The sequence below is a fragment of the Octopus bimaculoides genome, chromosome 21, assembly GCF_046866305.1.
Source record: "Octopus bimaculoides isolate indiv1 chromosome 21, ASM4686630v1, whole genome shotgun sequence".
Taxonomy (NCBI): Eukaryota; Metazoa; Mollusca; class Cephalopoda; order Octopoda; family Octopodidae; genus Octopus; species Octopus bimaculoides.
This window is the reverse complement of record NC_142948.1, coordinates 7980653-7998152: the sequence shown is the minus strand read 5'-3', so window position 1 is coordinate 7998152 and position 17500 is coordinate 7980653. Positions and strand designations below refer to the sequence as shown.

General features: G+C 37.8%; 1 protein-coding gene across 13 annotated transcripts in view; it reads right to left on the bottom strand.

Moving 5' to 3' along the window:
* The window catches only part of LOC106880938 (palmitoyltransferase ZDHHC9), a 169219-nt gene that overhangs the window by 65785 nt on the left and 85934 nt on the right, over positions 1-17500 (bottom strand). For all 13 annotated transcript variants that reach the window (XM_089339432.1, XM_089339442.1, XM_089339434.1 and 10 more), the window contains exon 4: positions 4869-5006. In XM_089339432.1, coding sequence (XP_089195558.1) covers positions 4869-5006 — 138 coding nt within the window. The remainder of the gene's footprint in view (positions 1-4868; positions 5007-17500) is intronic.

Below are 17500 nucleotides of genomic sequence, written 5' to 3'. Positions count from 1 at the left end.
ATTAGCAAACGAAACGTGTGTAACGGCGAACAACTAACACCGAAAGAATTTCCCCAACTTCATGTTTTGATATAATGACTACTCTGTAAAAAACCATTCCCAGAATTTTCAACTTGAATGCCTACCTCGCATAAACATAACAAATAGAAACTGGACTGTACTACTGGAAGAAGCACGTGTGCTTCAAAAGGACACAGAACACAAGCTGAATGCCCTCACCACTAAGTCAAGCATCTTCATAAATTGGATGATGATGATGATGGTGGTGGTGGTGGTGGTGGTGGTGGTGGTGGTGATGATGATGATGATGATGATAATGGTTTCAAATTTAGGCACAAGGCCAGTAATTTTAGGGAGTAGGGGTTAGTTGCATGCTTATATATTCTTTGATTTTTAAGTTTGCACGTTTTTGAAATAACTAAGGATTGAAGTTAGTTTCTGAGAAAGTTAGTAAAGTTTGTTGATTAGTCATCATTAGAGATATCCATGCAAAATCTTGCAACTGGCAAATCAATTCCGTATATGTTTCACTAGTGCAGCATAGCAAGCAAACTTGCTAGTCTAAGCATTAATTATTCAACCACAAGTTGTTATTGTCTAGCTCCAGACAGATCCTGATCAAGCAGACCTTGTCACCAACCAGGACCATCTCTACATCATACTTAATATGCTCTTTCTTTATTAGTAAGACCAATAGTCTGTGATTGAGGAAAATTTAGCTGCTTTTGTTCATAAATTGCAATATAACTGAAATGACTGCAAGTGTGTGTGTGTGCATGCGCACATGACGGTATAAACATACATATGCATATAAGCATATGTGTGCCTATATACATGTTCAATATATATATAATCCTTGTTGCTTATTTTGATTTTAATCACCTTACTTTGAAATTGTATGGATAATACCGTACTAAACTCTGGTGCCTCAACTTAAGTACCATATTCACCTGAATCTATGTGTGTGTGTGTGTGTGTGTGTGTGGGTGTGTGTGTGTGTGTGTGTGTGTGTGTGTGTGTGTGTGTGTAAAGAGAAAAAAGGATAAGGAAACCAATGGCAAAGTTAGAAATATATGCTATATCCTCCACTCGTTTATGCAACGACAGGGGCAAAACTAGCCGGTATACAGCACTCACTTGCTATTACCTGTATCTTTGGGTTTGGTTGAATCCAATACCCTTCATAACCTTATATATATATATATATATATATATATATATATATATATATATATATATATATATATATTAAGATGCAACTCAAAGGGTTCCTATAAGTATTCAAGTGTTTAATACCAGTACAGTCCTTATTCAGTTCTAACTGGCCAGCTGGGGCAATTTTGGCTGCATAGACATATGTTTTAGTTGGAGCACCTTCAATCATATAATGCAATGAGCCCTTCTTTTCTAAGCTACAGAAGGGATTTTAAGCAATTACATAGCGGCTCCCATGTTGCCATATCCTCCAATTAGTTTTCTATCTTATCTTTTTCAAAAATTTCACAATGCTTTAAAATGTTTGATAAATATACGAAGGATTGTGTCATGTTGATGAATTCTAAAAAGCATGAAATAGTGCTATATAGTATTACTAGAGACTAGAAATTTTTAGAATTTCACAAGTAAACAACAACAACCAAAAACAAACAAAACAAATGAAAAATACATGCATTTTTTACATCTTTTTCCTTATTACTTCTAATCCTCTAATCCCCACCAAAGATTATGATGAAATGTTTATATCCCTTGTATTAATTATCTGTTACGAGACGTGTGTGTGTGAGTGTGTGTGTAAATGTGTGTGTTCGTTTCTTGTGTATACATGTGCATTTGCATATATGTATTCTACATATATTTGTGTGTGTGTGTGTGTGTTTGTGTGCGTGCGTGTGTAAGATATACAAATAGTATCTATTGCAGTTCTATTATCATTTCCAGTGCATGATACCTTGAACAAGGGTTACCATGGCTTTGGGTTGACCAATATCTTATCAATGTGATTTGATGGAAGGAAACTGAGCATAGATCCACTGTAACATCTGTGTATGAGAGGGTCTGTGCGCATGTCCACACGTGTATGTGTGTGTGTGTGTGCCAATGTACATCAATGAAGGATATAAACATCGGTGAGAAAAATCAAAAAAACCAGATGCTTCACAAAGTATTTCAGATAATTGCTTTTCTGCACTGAGTAAGGCAATTACATTCCTTTATCAGAAGGGTAATAAATCAGTGATCGGTACTTTGGGAAACTATAACCAATTACAAGGACCCTATTGTTCACAAATTACGCTGTGATAACTAAAATGACTATACGTCTATACATGTGCGTATGAGGATATGAACATCTATATGTGTGTGTGTGTGTGTGTGTGTGTGTGTGAGTATATATACATATATATATACATATATATATACATATATATATATATATATATATACATATATATATACATATATATATACATATATATATACATATATATATACATATATATATACATATATATATACATATATATATACATATATATATATATATATATATATATATATATATATATATATATACATATATATACATATATATATACATATATACATATATATATACATATATATATACATATATATATACATATATATATACATATATATATACATATATATATACATATATATATACATATATATATACATATATATATACATATATATATATATATATATATATATATATATATATATATATATATATATATATATATATATGTATATATGTATGTATATATATATATAGATAGAGATAGATATGTGGATATAATTTGCATGGTTTAATGCATTATATGAACAATAATGTCATTGGTTATAGGTTTCCAATGGACCAATCATTGCTTCAATGCATTTACTAAGGCAGGAGCAGTAATAGCAGATAACGGAGCATCTGTGCCACTCAAGCAGAACAAAAAGAAAACACAAAGTATTTTCTTTTAAAACACCAGTTTATTGATCTTCCAGCTGATATTTATATCATTTTGCCAATAGATATCAGCTTAAGACATACACAAATACATTATATATATATATATACATACAGGGTGTAATGGGTAAATTGCCGTCATTTTATACTTTTAATTTCGCACAAGCACATTGTTTGTTCTTGATTTTGTTGACTACACAGTATAGTAGGGTCAGTTGGGCATCATCTGTAAGAAAACAGCACCATGATGCAATTCACTCTTCCAGAAATTTGGAAGCGACATGCTGTACTGTTTAGTATTCGCACTGGAAGCTCCAATACAAACAGATGGTGAACACACAGAACAACCGTTGGCTTGCTGTGTCCCTAAAACGTGTACTGAGAGTGATAAAAAATCAAACACCCAATCAAATCATGGTATTTGGACTGGTCACTGGTAATAGCGATGTTAGGGTTCCATTCATCTTCTTACATGGCCTCACACTCAACATGAAAGCCTACATCAAGTGCCTGGAGAGGGTAGTGCTGTCCCTGGGTCAAGATGGTGCCTGCTTGAAGACCCTATGTCTGATAACAGGACTCTGCACCATGCCACACAAGCAGGAGAACCCAGTCATGGCTATCAGACGATCTCTGCGACCATATCAACCCTAACATCTGGCCACCTAACTCACCAGACTGCAAACCCCTTGATTATTATGTGTGGGCTGCAGTTGAGCGAGAGAGCAACAAAACTCCTTGTAACACCAAAGATGAACTGAAGGCAAGGGTTATGGCAGTATTGACCAACTTAAACAAGGAGACCTTCCAGAAAAGTTGCAGAAGATTCCGAAGTCGTCTGGAGGCTGTGGTTGAAGCCAACGGTTATTTTATCGAATAAATCTACTCAGTAGTACTTCAAGATATTTTTATGTAATTTTGGTAAACATATCTGTAAAAATGAAATGTCAGTGTTATTTTCATTTTTGTGTAATTTACACAACAATTTATTCACCGCAATCTGTACGTATGTATATATATACACACACTCACATTAAATTGGCTATAAAGTTACTTAAGTATTTTGAAAGTTTTGTACATGTCATTTATTAAAAGTTTCATTAAGTGCCATGCATGGAGCACTTAGCTCTTGATCCACTTATGTAATGTTACAGCCAATTTACTGCTTGTGTGTGTGGGGGGGGGGGGTGTAAGTGCGTGGGTGTGTGTGTATACACACACACATTGGTTTCAAATTTTGGTACAAGACTAGCATGTTGAAGGGTCGGGGGAAAGTCGATTACATCGACCCCTAATGTTCAACTAGTATTGATTTTATCAACCGCAAAAAGATGAAAGGCAAAGTCAATCTTGACAGAATTTGAACTCCGAACGTAAAGAGAAACGAAATTCCATTAAGCATTTTGCCTGGCATGCTAATGATTCTGCCAACTCATAACAATAATAATAATAATAATAATAATAATAATAATAATAATAATAATAATAATAATAATAATAATAACCCTTTCTACTATAGGCACAAGGCCTGAAATTTGGGGGAGGAGGATAGTTGATTGATTTTGAACTCAGAGTGCAGCAACTGGTAAAATCCCGCTAAGTATTTCGCCCGGTGTGCTAACGATTCTGCCAGCTCGCCACCTTAATAATAAGGGGTTGAATTCCATTTCTTTATCATTAGTCAATTGGTCAACTACCTGGTCAACTTAGTTGGATAGATACTTACCCAACTGACGAATAATGAAGAAGTAGAACTGAACCTGTGCTTGTGCTATTATTATTATTGGCATAATGACTGTCCCTAGAGACAACAAAATTTATTTCAACCCATGAATTCACATAAAGAAACTTGCAAACCAAATAGGAAAACAAAATGTGAAATACTTACGCAATATAAGATGAGTCAAAACACAAGCAAATATGTAAATACACAGAACAGATAAAGACAATATGAAGAGGTAGAAGTATCTATAGTTTCTCCTTCCGACACAATTGCCAACCCATGGGCAGTGATGATCAAATCGATCTGAAACAAATGAAAAAGAAAGGATTCAATTTTTAATTGGATTTAATTTATTAATCCAAACATACTTGCTAAGTAATATAAACCTGATTTCAAACATACAAATTATTATACCAATGTAATATTCTACGCACAATGGTAAAAGAATATTTGCATCATTACTCATCAAATGATAAGTAACACTGTATGTATGTATATATATATATCTTTTACTTGATTCACATGTTAAGGTCATCTCTACAGATTTTCTATAGAAATTATAGCCAGCACTGATTCTGTTCTGACGTTTTGTATCCGAGATGTCAGATGTAAACAAACAAGGAGATCAAAGATGAAAAATGGGTAATGGACGTATATGCCATATTTTGGTTACTTGTTTCAGCTGTGTTCCATGGCAGTGAAATATGGCCTCTGACTACAGAGGACTTGTGAAGGCTTGAAAGAAATGAAGCCAGCATGCTCCACTGGATGGGTAATGTTAGTGTGCACACACAACAGAATGTAAATGATTTAAGAGGAAAACTGGGTATAAGAGACATCAGATGCTGTGTGCAACAATTTATTCACCCCACCCAGTATATGATGGTCTTCAGTACAGTTTCTATTTAACAAATTCATGCTCAATCTGGAGCTACAGTAGAAGGCACTTGCCCATGTTGGGATTGAACCTGAAACCATGTAATTGCAAAGCAATCTTCTTAACCTATCAGAAGGATGCTCCCCTCCATACATACATAGCTATCCAGTTGAAATCTAGTTCTGTAATGATGTGACTATTTTCAGCTAGACTGAACCAAAATATGCAGAAGAATATATTTTTCCCCCCACAAGGATAGAACATAATAGGTTTGCAGTGTGGTGTTTTAACTAGTAAACAACCTTGTAATTACTGAGTAGTCAAACCACTGTGTACTTAATTAACACCAGCCTCTATGCTTCGTTACAGTTGTAGTTGCTGATTAAAAGATTAAAATTAATGATGTTGATTGCCACAGCTACCACCACGACCAAAACTGCTGCTCAATATCCAATATAACTTTTGGAAAATTAATATAAATTTTGTGTGCGTACATGCGTGTATGCGTATGTGTGCACGTGCAAAGTGTTTCCTTTTATAAATTATATACATATGTGCATATATGCTTCTGCTTCCAATTTCAAGGAGAAAATTAAAATCAGTCATTAAACTGTGGCCATGCTGGAGCACTCCATGGAGAACTTTGGTCAAAGAAATTGACGCTAGTACTGTTTTTTATTTTTTTTTCAAGCCTGGTACTTATTCTATCCACCCCTTTAGCCGAACAAGTGACAAGGATGTAAACACACCAACACCAGTTGTCAAGCAGGGGAGTGGGGCTGAGAGAGAACAAACAAACACATACACACCCACACACACACAATGGGCTTCTTTCCGTTTCTATCGACCAAATCTACTCACAAGGCTTTGGTCAGCCCAAGGCTATAGTAGAAGACATTTGCTCAAGGTGCCATGCAGTGGGACTGAACCCTGGCTGACTAAAACCTTGTGACAGGATTTGGTAGACAGGAACTGTATATATCTGTGTGTGTTTGTCTTTGTGTTATGTCTCCCACCACTGCTTGACAACCAGTGTTGCTTTGTTCACATCCCTATAACATAGCAGTTTCAACAAAAGAAACCACAACAAAAGTAACCAAGCTTAAAGAAAATAGTGCTGACTAAACCCGTTCAAGGCAGTGCTCCAGCATGGCTGCAATTCAATGACTGAAACAAGATAAATACACACACACACACACACATATATATATGTGTGTGTGTTTCTATGTGGCCTGCTTGTTTGTTGCACCTTGTTTACCATTTTGTCCTTGTTCTTTTGCCACGTCATGTACCCAGTTATGTATCTATATGTACATGTAGATGAACGTATATACATACATGTACATATATATGCATATACTCATATATTGTCTATATATATATATATATAATTATGTGTATGCAATTATAACATGCGTTTTCTCCAATCCTTAAATTCTTATATATATATATATATATATATATATATATATGAAAGAGAATCCACCATATGTACACACACATATATGGGAGAGACCACCACACACACACACACACACACACGGATACACACACACACACACACACACACACACACACACACACACACACACACACACACACGCAATGCAATGAGTCATAGTCTCAAGCTAACAATGCAGTCTTGTTCCTAATCCATAGAGTTAAATAAAAAGAAATATCCTGAAGTCAAGCAACATTCCAAGAAGCTAACAATATAGCAGCAGCAGCATCGACAGCAGCAACGCCATCATCACCAGCAGCAGCAGCAGCAGTAGATTCAACATCTCTAACAGCTAAACAGAAACAAGGTAACACACACACACACACACACACATTCTTTTAGTGAAATTATGTTAATCGAGGTAGCTACTGCTGCTTTTAATTATTCTTTGTTTTTTGGGAGGTTTTTTTGTCCCTATTTTGTTATTTTGATTTTTGGTAAGTTAATGATGCTTTGTTGTTTGTTTGTCCTGAAAAATATTTATATATATTTATTTATTCAGTTCATGCCTGACCTTTATCTGAACTCAAATCAGAAAGCAACAACAACAACAAAAAAAAAAATTGTTTCTATCAACATCAAAGGAATGGCTGGGTGAGTAAGAAGCTTGCTTCCCAACCATGTGGTTTAGGATTCAGTCCCATGGCACCTTGGGCAAGAGTCTTCTATTACAGCTCTAGGGGTCAACCAATGCCTTGTGGATGAATTTGGTAGGTGGAAACTGAGAGAAGCCAGTTATGTGTGCGTGCACGTGCATGTGTGTATGCGTGTGACTGGTCCTGTATTTTATCAATACAGAATGATTGACCCCAGTGGAATTTGTACTCAGAATGTAAAGAGCCATATAGAATATTGCAGAACATTTTTTTCTGATGTTCCAATGTTTATGCCTGATTTCCACCTTAAAAACCAACATTATCATCATCATTTAACATCTGCTTTCCATGCTGGCATGGGTTAGACAGTTTGACTGGAACTGGTAAGCCAGAGAGCCATACCAGATTCCAGTCTGATTTGACATGGTTTCTATGGCTGGATGCCCTTCCTAACACCAGCCACTCCAAGAGTGACATGGGTGCCATTTACATGGCACCGGTAACAGCCACGACTACAATTACAGAAGTACTATCTTCCTGACACTGGCAATGGTCACAATTACAGTTTTTAATTGGCTTAATGAGTCTTCTCAAACACTGCATATTGCCAAGGTCTCGGTCACTTGTCATCGCCAAGGTCTCGGTCACTTGTCATCGCCAAGGTCTCGGTCACTTGTCATCGCCAAGGTCTCGGTCACTTGTCATCGCCAAGGTCTCGGTCACTTGTCATCGCCAAGGTCTCGGTCACTTGTCATCGCCAAGGTCTCGGTCACTTGTCATCGCCAAGGTCTCGGTCACTTGTCATCGCCAAGGTCTCGGTCACTTGTCATCGCCAAGGTCTCGGTCACTTGTCATCGCCAAGGTCTCGGTCACTTGTCATCGCCAAGGTCTCGGTCACTTGTCATCGCCAAGGTCTCGGTCACTTGTCATCGCCAAGGTCTCGGTCACTTGTCATCGCCAAGGTCTCGGTCACTTGTCATCGCCAAGGTCTCGGTCACTTGTCATCGCCAAGGTCTCGGTCACTTGTCATCGCCAAGGTCTCGGTCACTTGTCATCGCCAAGGTCTCGGTCACTTGTCATCGCCAAGGTCTCGGTCACTTGTCATCGCCAAGGTCTCGGTCACTTGTCATCGCCAAGGTCTCGGTCACTTGTCATCGCCAAGGTCTCGGTCACTTGTCATCGCCAAGGTCTCGGTCACTTGTCATCGCCAAGGTCTCGGTCACTTGTCATCGCCAAGGTCTCGGTCACTTGTCATCGCCAAGGTCTCGGTCACTTGTCATCGCCAAGGTCTCGGTCACTTGTCATCGCCAAGGTCTCGGTCACTTGTCATCGCCAAGGTCTCGGTCACTTGTCATCGCCAAGGTCTCGGTCACTTGTCATCGCCAAGGTCTCGGTCACTTGTCATCGCCAAGGTCTCGGTCACTTGTCATCGCCAAGGTCTCGGTCACTTGTCATCGCCAAGGTCTCGGTCACTTGTCATCGCCAAGGTCTCGGTCACTTGTCATCGCCAAGGTCTCGGTCACTTGTCATCGCCAAGGTCTCGGTCACTTGTCATCGCCAAGGTCTCGGTCACTTGTCATCGCCAAGGTCTCGGTCACTTGTCATCGCCAAGGTCTCGGTCACTTGTCATCGCCAAGGTCTCGGTCACTTGTCATCGCCAAGGTCTCGGTCACTTGTCATCGCCAAGGTCTCGGTCACTTGTCATCGCCAAGGTCTCGGTCACTTGTCATCGCCAAGGTCTCGGTCACTTGTCATCGCCAAGGTCTCGGTCACTTGTCATCGCCAAGGTCTCGGTCACTTGTCATCGCCAAGGTCTCGGTCACTTGTCATCGCCAAGGTCTCGGTCACTTGTCATCGCCAAGGTCTCGGTCACTTGTCATCGCCAAGGTCTCGGTCACTTGTCATCGCCAAGGTCTCGGTCACTTGTCATCGCCAAGGTCTCGGTCACTTGTCATCGCCAAGGTCTCGGTCACTTGTCATCGCCAAGGTCTCGGTCACTTGTCATCGCCAAGGTCTCGGTCACTTGTCATCGCCAAGGTCTCGGTCACTTGTCATCGCCAAGGTCTCGGTCACTTGTCATCGCCAAGGTCTCGGTCACTTGTCATCGCCAAGGTCTCGGTCACTTGTCATCGCCAAGGTCTCGGTCACTTGTCATCGCCAAGGTCTCGGTCACTTGTCATCGCCAAGGTCTCGGTCACTTGTCATCGCCAAGGTCTCGGTCACTTGTCATCGCCAAGGTCTCGGTCACTTGTCATCGCCAAGGTCTCGGTCACTTGTCATCGCCAAGGTCTCGGTCACTTGTCATCGCCAAGGTCTCGGTCACTTGTCATCGCCAAGGTCTCGGTCACTTGTCATCGCCAAGGTCTCGGTCACTTGTCATCGCCAAGGTCTCGGTCACTTGTCATCGCCAAGGTCTCGGTCACTTGTCATCGCCAAGGTCTCGGTCACTTGTCATCGCCAAGGTCTCGGTCACTTGTCATCGCCAAGGTCTCGGTCACTTGTCATCGCCAAGGTCTCGGTCACTTGTCATCGCCAAGGTCTCGGTCACTTGTCATCGCCAAGGTCTCGGTCACTTGTCATCGTCAAGGTCTCGCTCACTTGTCATCGCCAAGGTCTCGGTCACTTGTCATCACCAAGATCTCAGTCACTTGTCATCGCCAAGGTCTCGGTCACTTGCATGAGCCTGGTTTACCCATATCAGATGGGTAGTCATGATGGTTATATTGGGCTTCATATATTTTACCCCAGCGTCACTTTGATGACATGCACTGCTCTCTCAATAATAATAATGATGACAATAATCCTTCGAATTTTGGAACAAGGCCATCATTTTTAGGGGAAGGGATCAAGTCAATCACACTGGTACTTATTTCTAACACCCTGAAAGGATGAAAGGGGAAGTCAACTTTGACAGAATTTGAACTCAGAATGTAACAAGCCGGATGAAATACTGCCAAATATTTTGATTGATGTGCTTACAATTCTGCCAGCTAACCATGTCAATTACATCGACCCCAGTGCGTAACTGTTACTTATTTAACTGACCCTAAAAGGATAAAAGGCAAAATCGACCTTGGCAGAATTTGAACTCAGAACATAGCGGCAGATGAAATACCATTAAGCATTTCGCCCCGCATGTTAACAATTCTGCCAGCTCACCGCCATAATAATGATAATAATAATAATAATAATAATGATAATAATAATGATAACAATAATAATAATAATAATAATAATGATAATAATAATAATAATAATAATAATAATAATAATGATAATAATAATAATGATAATAATAATAATAATAATAATAATAATAATAATAATGATAATAATAATATGGGACCTATATACACTGGAAGCTATGCCAACATTATGGAATAGCAACAGAAAAAAGATGGTATAAACACACGCCAGAAAAGGTCACAGAAAACGAGAAAGCAACCATACTCTGGGATATGCCAATACACACAGATAGAGAAATTAAGGCAAATAGACCAGATAGTTGTCAAAGATCATGAAGGACAAAAATGCCTTCTAATTGATGTTTCAATACCAGCAGATGACAACGTTTCTCTAAAAGAAATGGAAAAACTTTCAAAATACAAAGACCTGGAAATAGAGATAACTCGAATGTGGAATCTAAAAACAGAAACAATTCCTATCATAGTAGGTGCCTTAGGTATAATAAAAAAATATTCAGACAAATACATAACAAAAACACCAGGACTTACAAATATATATAACATACAGAAAATTGCACTACTGGGTACTGCACACATTCTACGCAAAACACTTTCAATACAGTAAACATAAGAGCACCACAGCAAACCACAGCACATACCCAAGGCGCACAGAGCTGCGCTCGGTAGTGAAGTGAAAGTACGTTATAAAAATAAAACTACTGAATAATAATAATAATAATAATAATAATGATAATAATAATAATAATAATAATAATAATAATAATAATAATAATAATACATAAATGATTACTGAAGCTTAAAATGTGAGAAGAGAGGCAGTATGATTAAGAAACACCACCTCACATCCCATAGTTATGGTCTGCTTCTGGCAAAAATTCCAAGAAATTAAGATGTGACTTGTTCAAAGCAATACGATATAATATAAATATATTCTATGTGAGATATTATATCTAATCTTGCTTTAAAATAAATCTCCCCTAAACCTCTAAAATTATGTTAGAGCAAGACTTGAAATAAGTTTTCTTCCAAGTAGTGTTAATTTGATTATTTGTATGTTCTCTGGTGTGTTAAAAATAATTTTCTGGTACACCGATTATCAAAAGTACACAAGTAGATGACATATCTTGCACAGTGATTGTCATATATAAAATGTGCGTGTGTGTGTATGTGTGTTTGGCTGTGAGTGCCAACACACTAAACTCTTGGCCCTTGGGCCACTGCTACTTCTGCCAAATATGGCTTTCAAATTTTGGCACAAGACCAGCAATTTCGGGGGAGGGGTAAATTAGTTATATCAACCCCAGTGTTTAACTGGTACTCATTTTACCAATCCCAAAAGGATGAAAGGTGAAGTTGACCTCAGCGTTATTTGAAATCAGAATGAATATATAGATGGATGATATATACTACTAAGTATTTTGTCTGGTGTGTTAAATAAATATATATATATATATATAAATTATTTTAGCATTTTCTACCTTGACTTACTTTCCTTATATATATATATATGTGTGTGTATATATGGAAAGAGAAAGACAGACAGACGTCGAATTGGCGGGGTTGGTAGAGCATCTGATAGAGTACATTGTGATATCTGTTCTATGTCTCTGTACTCTAAATTTAAATCCCACTCAAAGCTCTTCTTACAGACTCAGCTACCAGTCCACATACTAATTAAATACAAAATAATACAATGTCAAGTATCAATGTGGCTGGAAATTCAGAAAATCCAAGTGATGAAATTACACAGTGAGGAATACATAAAACAAAGTCAGAAGGTTTGAGAGAGGAATAAATATTTAATTAACCATGTGATTTCCATAGGATTACAGCCGTTTTGCACACTTCTTCACATGGTATGAATTTCAGCATGCAAGATATTATGCATATCTGTTTATATTAATATGTATGCTCTGCATTATACAATATAGTTGTATCTTCACAAATTAATGTGAACCGAGAAGTCTAGCATGTCAGATCACCAGAACAGCACAGTTCCCTAACTCCAGAGCTAGCCTGCCCTATTTGCATGAATTTGTGAAGACACAACTATTTTGTATAATGCGAAGCATACATATTAATGCCAACATATACGCATAATTTCTTGCATGCTGAAATTTGTACAAGAGGAAAGTTGTGAAACTGAAATCACATTAGATATTCATGTCTCAAACCTCTATGTTTTTATAGATATATATAGTGTGTGTGTGTGTATATATGTGTGTGTATATATGTGTGTGTATGTATATATATGTGTATGTGAGTGTGTGTGTGTGTATATATATATATATATATATATATATATATATATATATAATGGTGGTGGTGTCAGTTTAAGCCTGTATTGGTTTTGAGAGCAAACCCATGGTTAAATGCATTTATGCCATTTCCATCCAATCTCTTTATTTTCAAGAATAAATGTATCAAGGACTAAATTAACCAATGTGTCCTTAAAGTTAAAAAACAAAAAAAAACAACAACAAACGTTGCAATTTGAGGAATATCTGACTGGTATTTCTAACAGACTAGGCAACCATGCAGAGGATCTTCTGTCAGCCCAGACTCCCTTGTTGGCGTTTTATCAAGGAAAGAAATCAATATTAATCAACATAATTATTATGATTGACATGAACAGCATGAATCATATATCAATCCTACAGCACTGCCACTGCAGTGAATTATTCCTCCATATCATATCTATTTTCAGCGAGAAGGTCATGGTTGTAGTAAACTAAGTCAATACAACACAGAACTGGTTATGATAATAATAAAAACTCCATCCTTCTTGGCTGCTGCTGAACACCCTCTGTTGAGACAGCTAGCCCCAGCTCAAATTATTTAATTATCTAAAAGGAAAACAGCATAGTCAACTGATTTGATTGCAGTGTATAACTGGTACTTGATATATTGACTAAAGCTACCATGGCTATGTGGTTAAGAAGTTCACTTTGTAACCATGTGGTTTTGGGGTTCAGTCCTACTGTAGAGCACCTTCTACTATTGCCCTAGACTGACCAATGCCTCGTGAGTATATTTGCAAGATAGAAACTACGTGGAAGGTTGTCATGTGTGTGTATGCGTGTGTGTACACAAGTGTGTGCCTGTTTTTGTGTCTCACCATTGCTTGACAGCCAGTGTTGATTTGTTTACACCCCCTTAGTGGTCTGGCAAAAAAGACCATAAAATAAGTACTAGATTTAAAAAAATAAATAATGGGGGTCAAGCTGTTTGACTAAACCAACTCTTCAAGATAGTGCCCCAGCATGGCTGCAATCCAATGACTGGAACAAGCAAAAAAAAAAAAAGATAAAGAAAATACTAAGCAATGACAATCAGCATTGATTCCTCCATTATTTACATTGATCCTTTCAGGTACATTCTAATTTCAAATTCAAGTGCAGATGTCCTTTACAGCTCTTCCCAAAACACAGAGATATACATTAACCAATATCTTATCAAATCCAAAATTGATACCATTTTTAGTATTAAGTTGCTATGGCAGCAAGTGTCATCATGACAACATCACCTGATAAGCTATTACATGTTATGTTTGTTCTTTCAGTTTTGAAAACGCCAAAGTTTACAGGTCATAAATTAATGTTATTACCAATGCACTGGACAACTGATGACGTAAACGTTGCAAGTGGAGGGTGATGGGGTGGTAAAGACTTCCTTTTATATTCTGAGATCAAATCTTACTAAAGGTGCATGTCTGTCATCTCTTTGTGACCATCGTCATTTTAATGTCCACTTTTCTATGCTTGCATGGGTCAAACAGAGTTTATTGAGACAGATTTTCTATGACCAGATGTCATTTCCTGTTGCCACTCCTCACCTGATTCCAAACAAGATATTTCCCCATGACCAGACATGTTTTTGCAGAATTTTGGAAATGACTGGCATTCATTTACAACAATCACATGATGTTAAGATAAGGAAACAAACACACACACACACACACCTGTACACACACACACACCTGTACACACACACACCTGTCCACACACACACACCTGTACACACACACCTGTACACACACACACACCTGTACACACACACAAACCTGTACACACACACACACACACACACACACCTGTACACACACACACACACAAGCTTCTTTCAGCTTCTCACTACCAAATTCACTCACAAAACCTTGATCAGTGAGGAGCTATAGTAGAAGACCCTTGTTGGAGATTCCACACAATGGAAATAAATCTGAAACTATGTGGTTGGAAATCAAATTTCTCACACTCTAACCTTTCATAATCTGACAGACGATCCCCTCTTCCAATGGCCCCTCTCCTCTCAAAATTCTTTGTCTTGCAAGTTACTTGGTGACTGCCGGTGCTGGTGTCATATAAAATGCATCCAGTCGACATTGTAAAGTGGTTGGCATTTGGAAGGCTATCCAGCTGTAAAAACCATGCCAAAACTGACCTCACTTGCGTTGGTGCCATGTAAAAAGCACTCAGTCCACTCTGCAGAGCAGTTGGTGTTAGGAAGGCAATCCAGGCGTAAAACCTTGTCAAAACAGACACAGTAGCCTGGGATAGTCTTCTATCTGGCCAGCTCCTACATGGAAGGTGGACATTAAACAATGATGATGATGATGACAGTCATGCCTGTATCTTTACACACACACACACATACATCAAGCTGTTTTGAGTTCGATCTTTTTCAACTTTATATCATTCTTTTACAGAAATTAATGGGAAAAATAAAACTCATTTTCAGCTGATTTATCCAACTTTCTATCAGTCTCAACAAACATATTTAAAAGCATAAAAATTAAAAACACCACAACACAAATATTAAAGTGGAGAAATTAAATGAAATACATGTAAAACTAAGTACAACCCATTTATTAAAACATCTGAGTTAATAAATTTTAAACAAATGTTTTTTGTTTTCATGTTACGTCCTTTTTCTGTATTCAAACCAATCAATTATCAACATAAGTTGAGGTATTCCTGTATATAATTAGGTTTGTATGCCCACTCACTATTTCAAACAATTACATTAACTTTACATTTGTTCTTGCTGACCGTTCCTCTATAACTCCTAACAGAACTGCACCAACTTCACTGTATGCTTACAGTGTGTTGGTTAAGGACGTTCAGCTGTTTTTGCCCTACATAATATCCATTATTTAAAAAGAAAAAAAAATCCTACATTTCTTAACGTCAAAACAGACATTTTTCTCTATGACATCACTGTGCAACTTGGGACTAAACTCACTCAACTAAACATATTGTTGTGGTAAGTTGAAAATATAAATATTTATATATATATATATTTATAACCAACTCTTCCACTCATCCGACAAGGATGCCATGAATGACCAGCGTCTTTAGTGTGTGTGTGTGTGTGAGTGATTGCTATTCATTGAGCAGTCATTCAACAAGTCAATTCCGAAAATAAACCTAAGTAATACTGCAATGGTTGGAAGACATGCTTGCAATAAGGTTTCAATTTTTACTGGAATATTACTTCATTAATTTTATTCACTTATACAGATCGTCCTAAATAAGATAAAACTTTCCAAATGATAAAGAATCATATTAGCTCCTGTGTTCAACTCCCATCATCATCGAATGTCCATGTTCCATGCTGATGTGGATTGAACGTTCATATTCTGCCTTCAACACTACATGGTGTATATCAGTGGTTCTCAACTATTTTTCACCTGTGGTTGTTGTTTTACTTTTGGTTGTTGTTTTACTCAGGTGGACCCTCATAGCCATTTGAGGTTTTAGAAATCCTACTATACTTCTATAATTAAATACTATTATGAATTCATCATCATTTAGTGTCTGCTTTCCATGCTGGTATGGGTTACAAAGTTTGACTGGAACTGGTAAACCAGAAAGCCGTACCAGATTCCAGTCTGATCTGGTATGGTTTCTATAGCTGGATGCCCTTCCTAACACCAACCACTCCAAGAGTGTAATAGGTGCTTTTTTGTGGCACTGGCATGGGTGCCATTTACATGACACCAGCAACAGTCACGCTATGATTTTACGGGGTCATTTACATGACACTGGCAACAGCCATGACTACAATTTCACTTGGCTGTATGAGTCTCCTTGATCACTGCATATCGCCAAAGGTCTCAGTCACTTGTCATTGCCTCCGTAAGGCCCAACATTCAAAGATCATGCTTCACCACCTCGTCTCCCATTTCAATGTGGCCCAACATTCAAGGTAAAATACTTCGTATATTGCAGAAGTATAACCAATTTATCGCCCGCAATTTTCAACAACAAAATCTTATATGGACCTCCAAGGGCCATATGGACGATGGTTGAGAACCACTGATATGTGTAACCCCTTACTTGAAAAACAGGTCATGGTTAATGTCAGGAAGAGCACCTGGCTGTAAAACAATACCTCAACATATTTGTCTGACCCATGCCAGCATGGAAAAATGGATGCACAATATACAAATGGATGAAACCAATCAAAAATACATTTTGCATTATGAAATCCTACATTGTCATGGTTTTTGCAGTACTTCTGCAATGTGAGGGATGCTCACATACCACTAACATTTCTCATTTGGAGTTAAATGGATTCATTGTTATTGTAAATGACATTGTGAGTTGTCTTCGTCG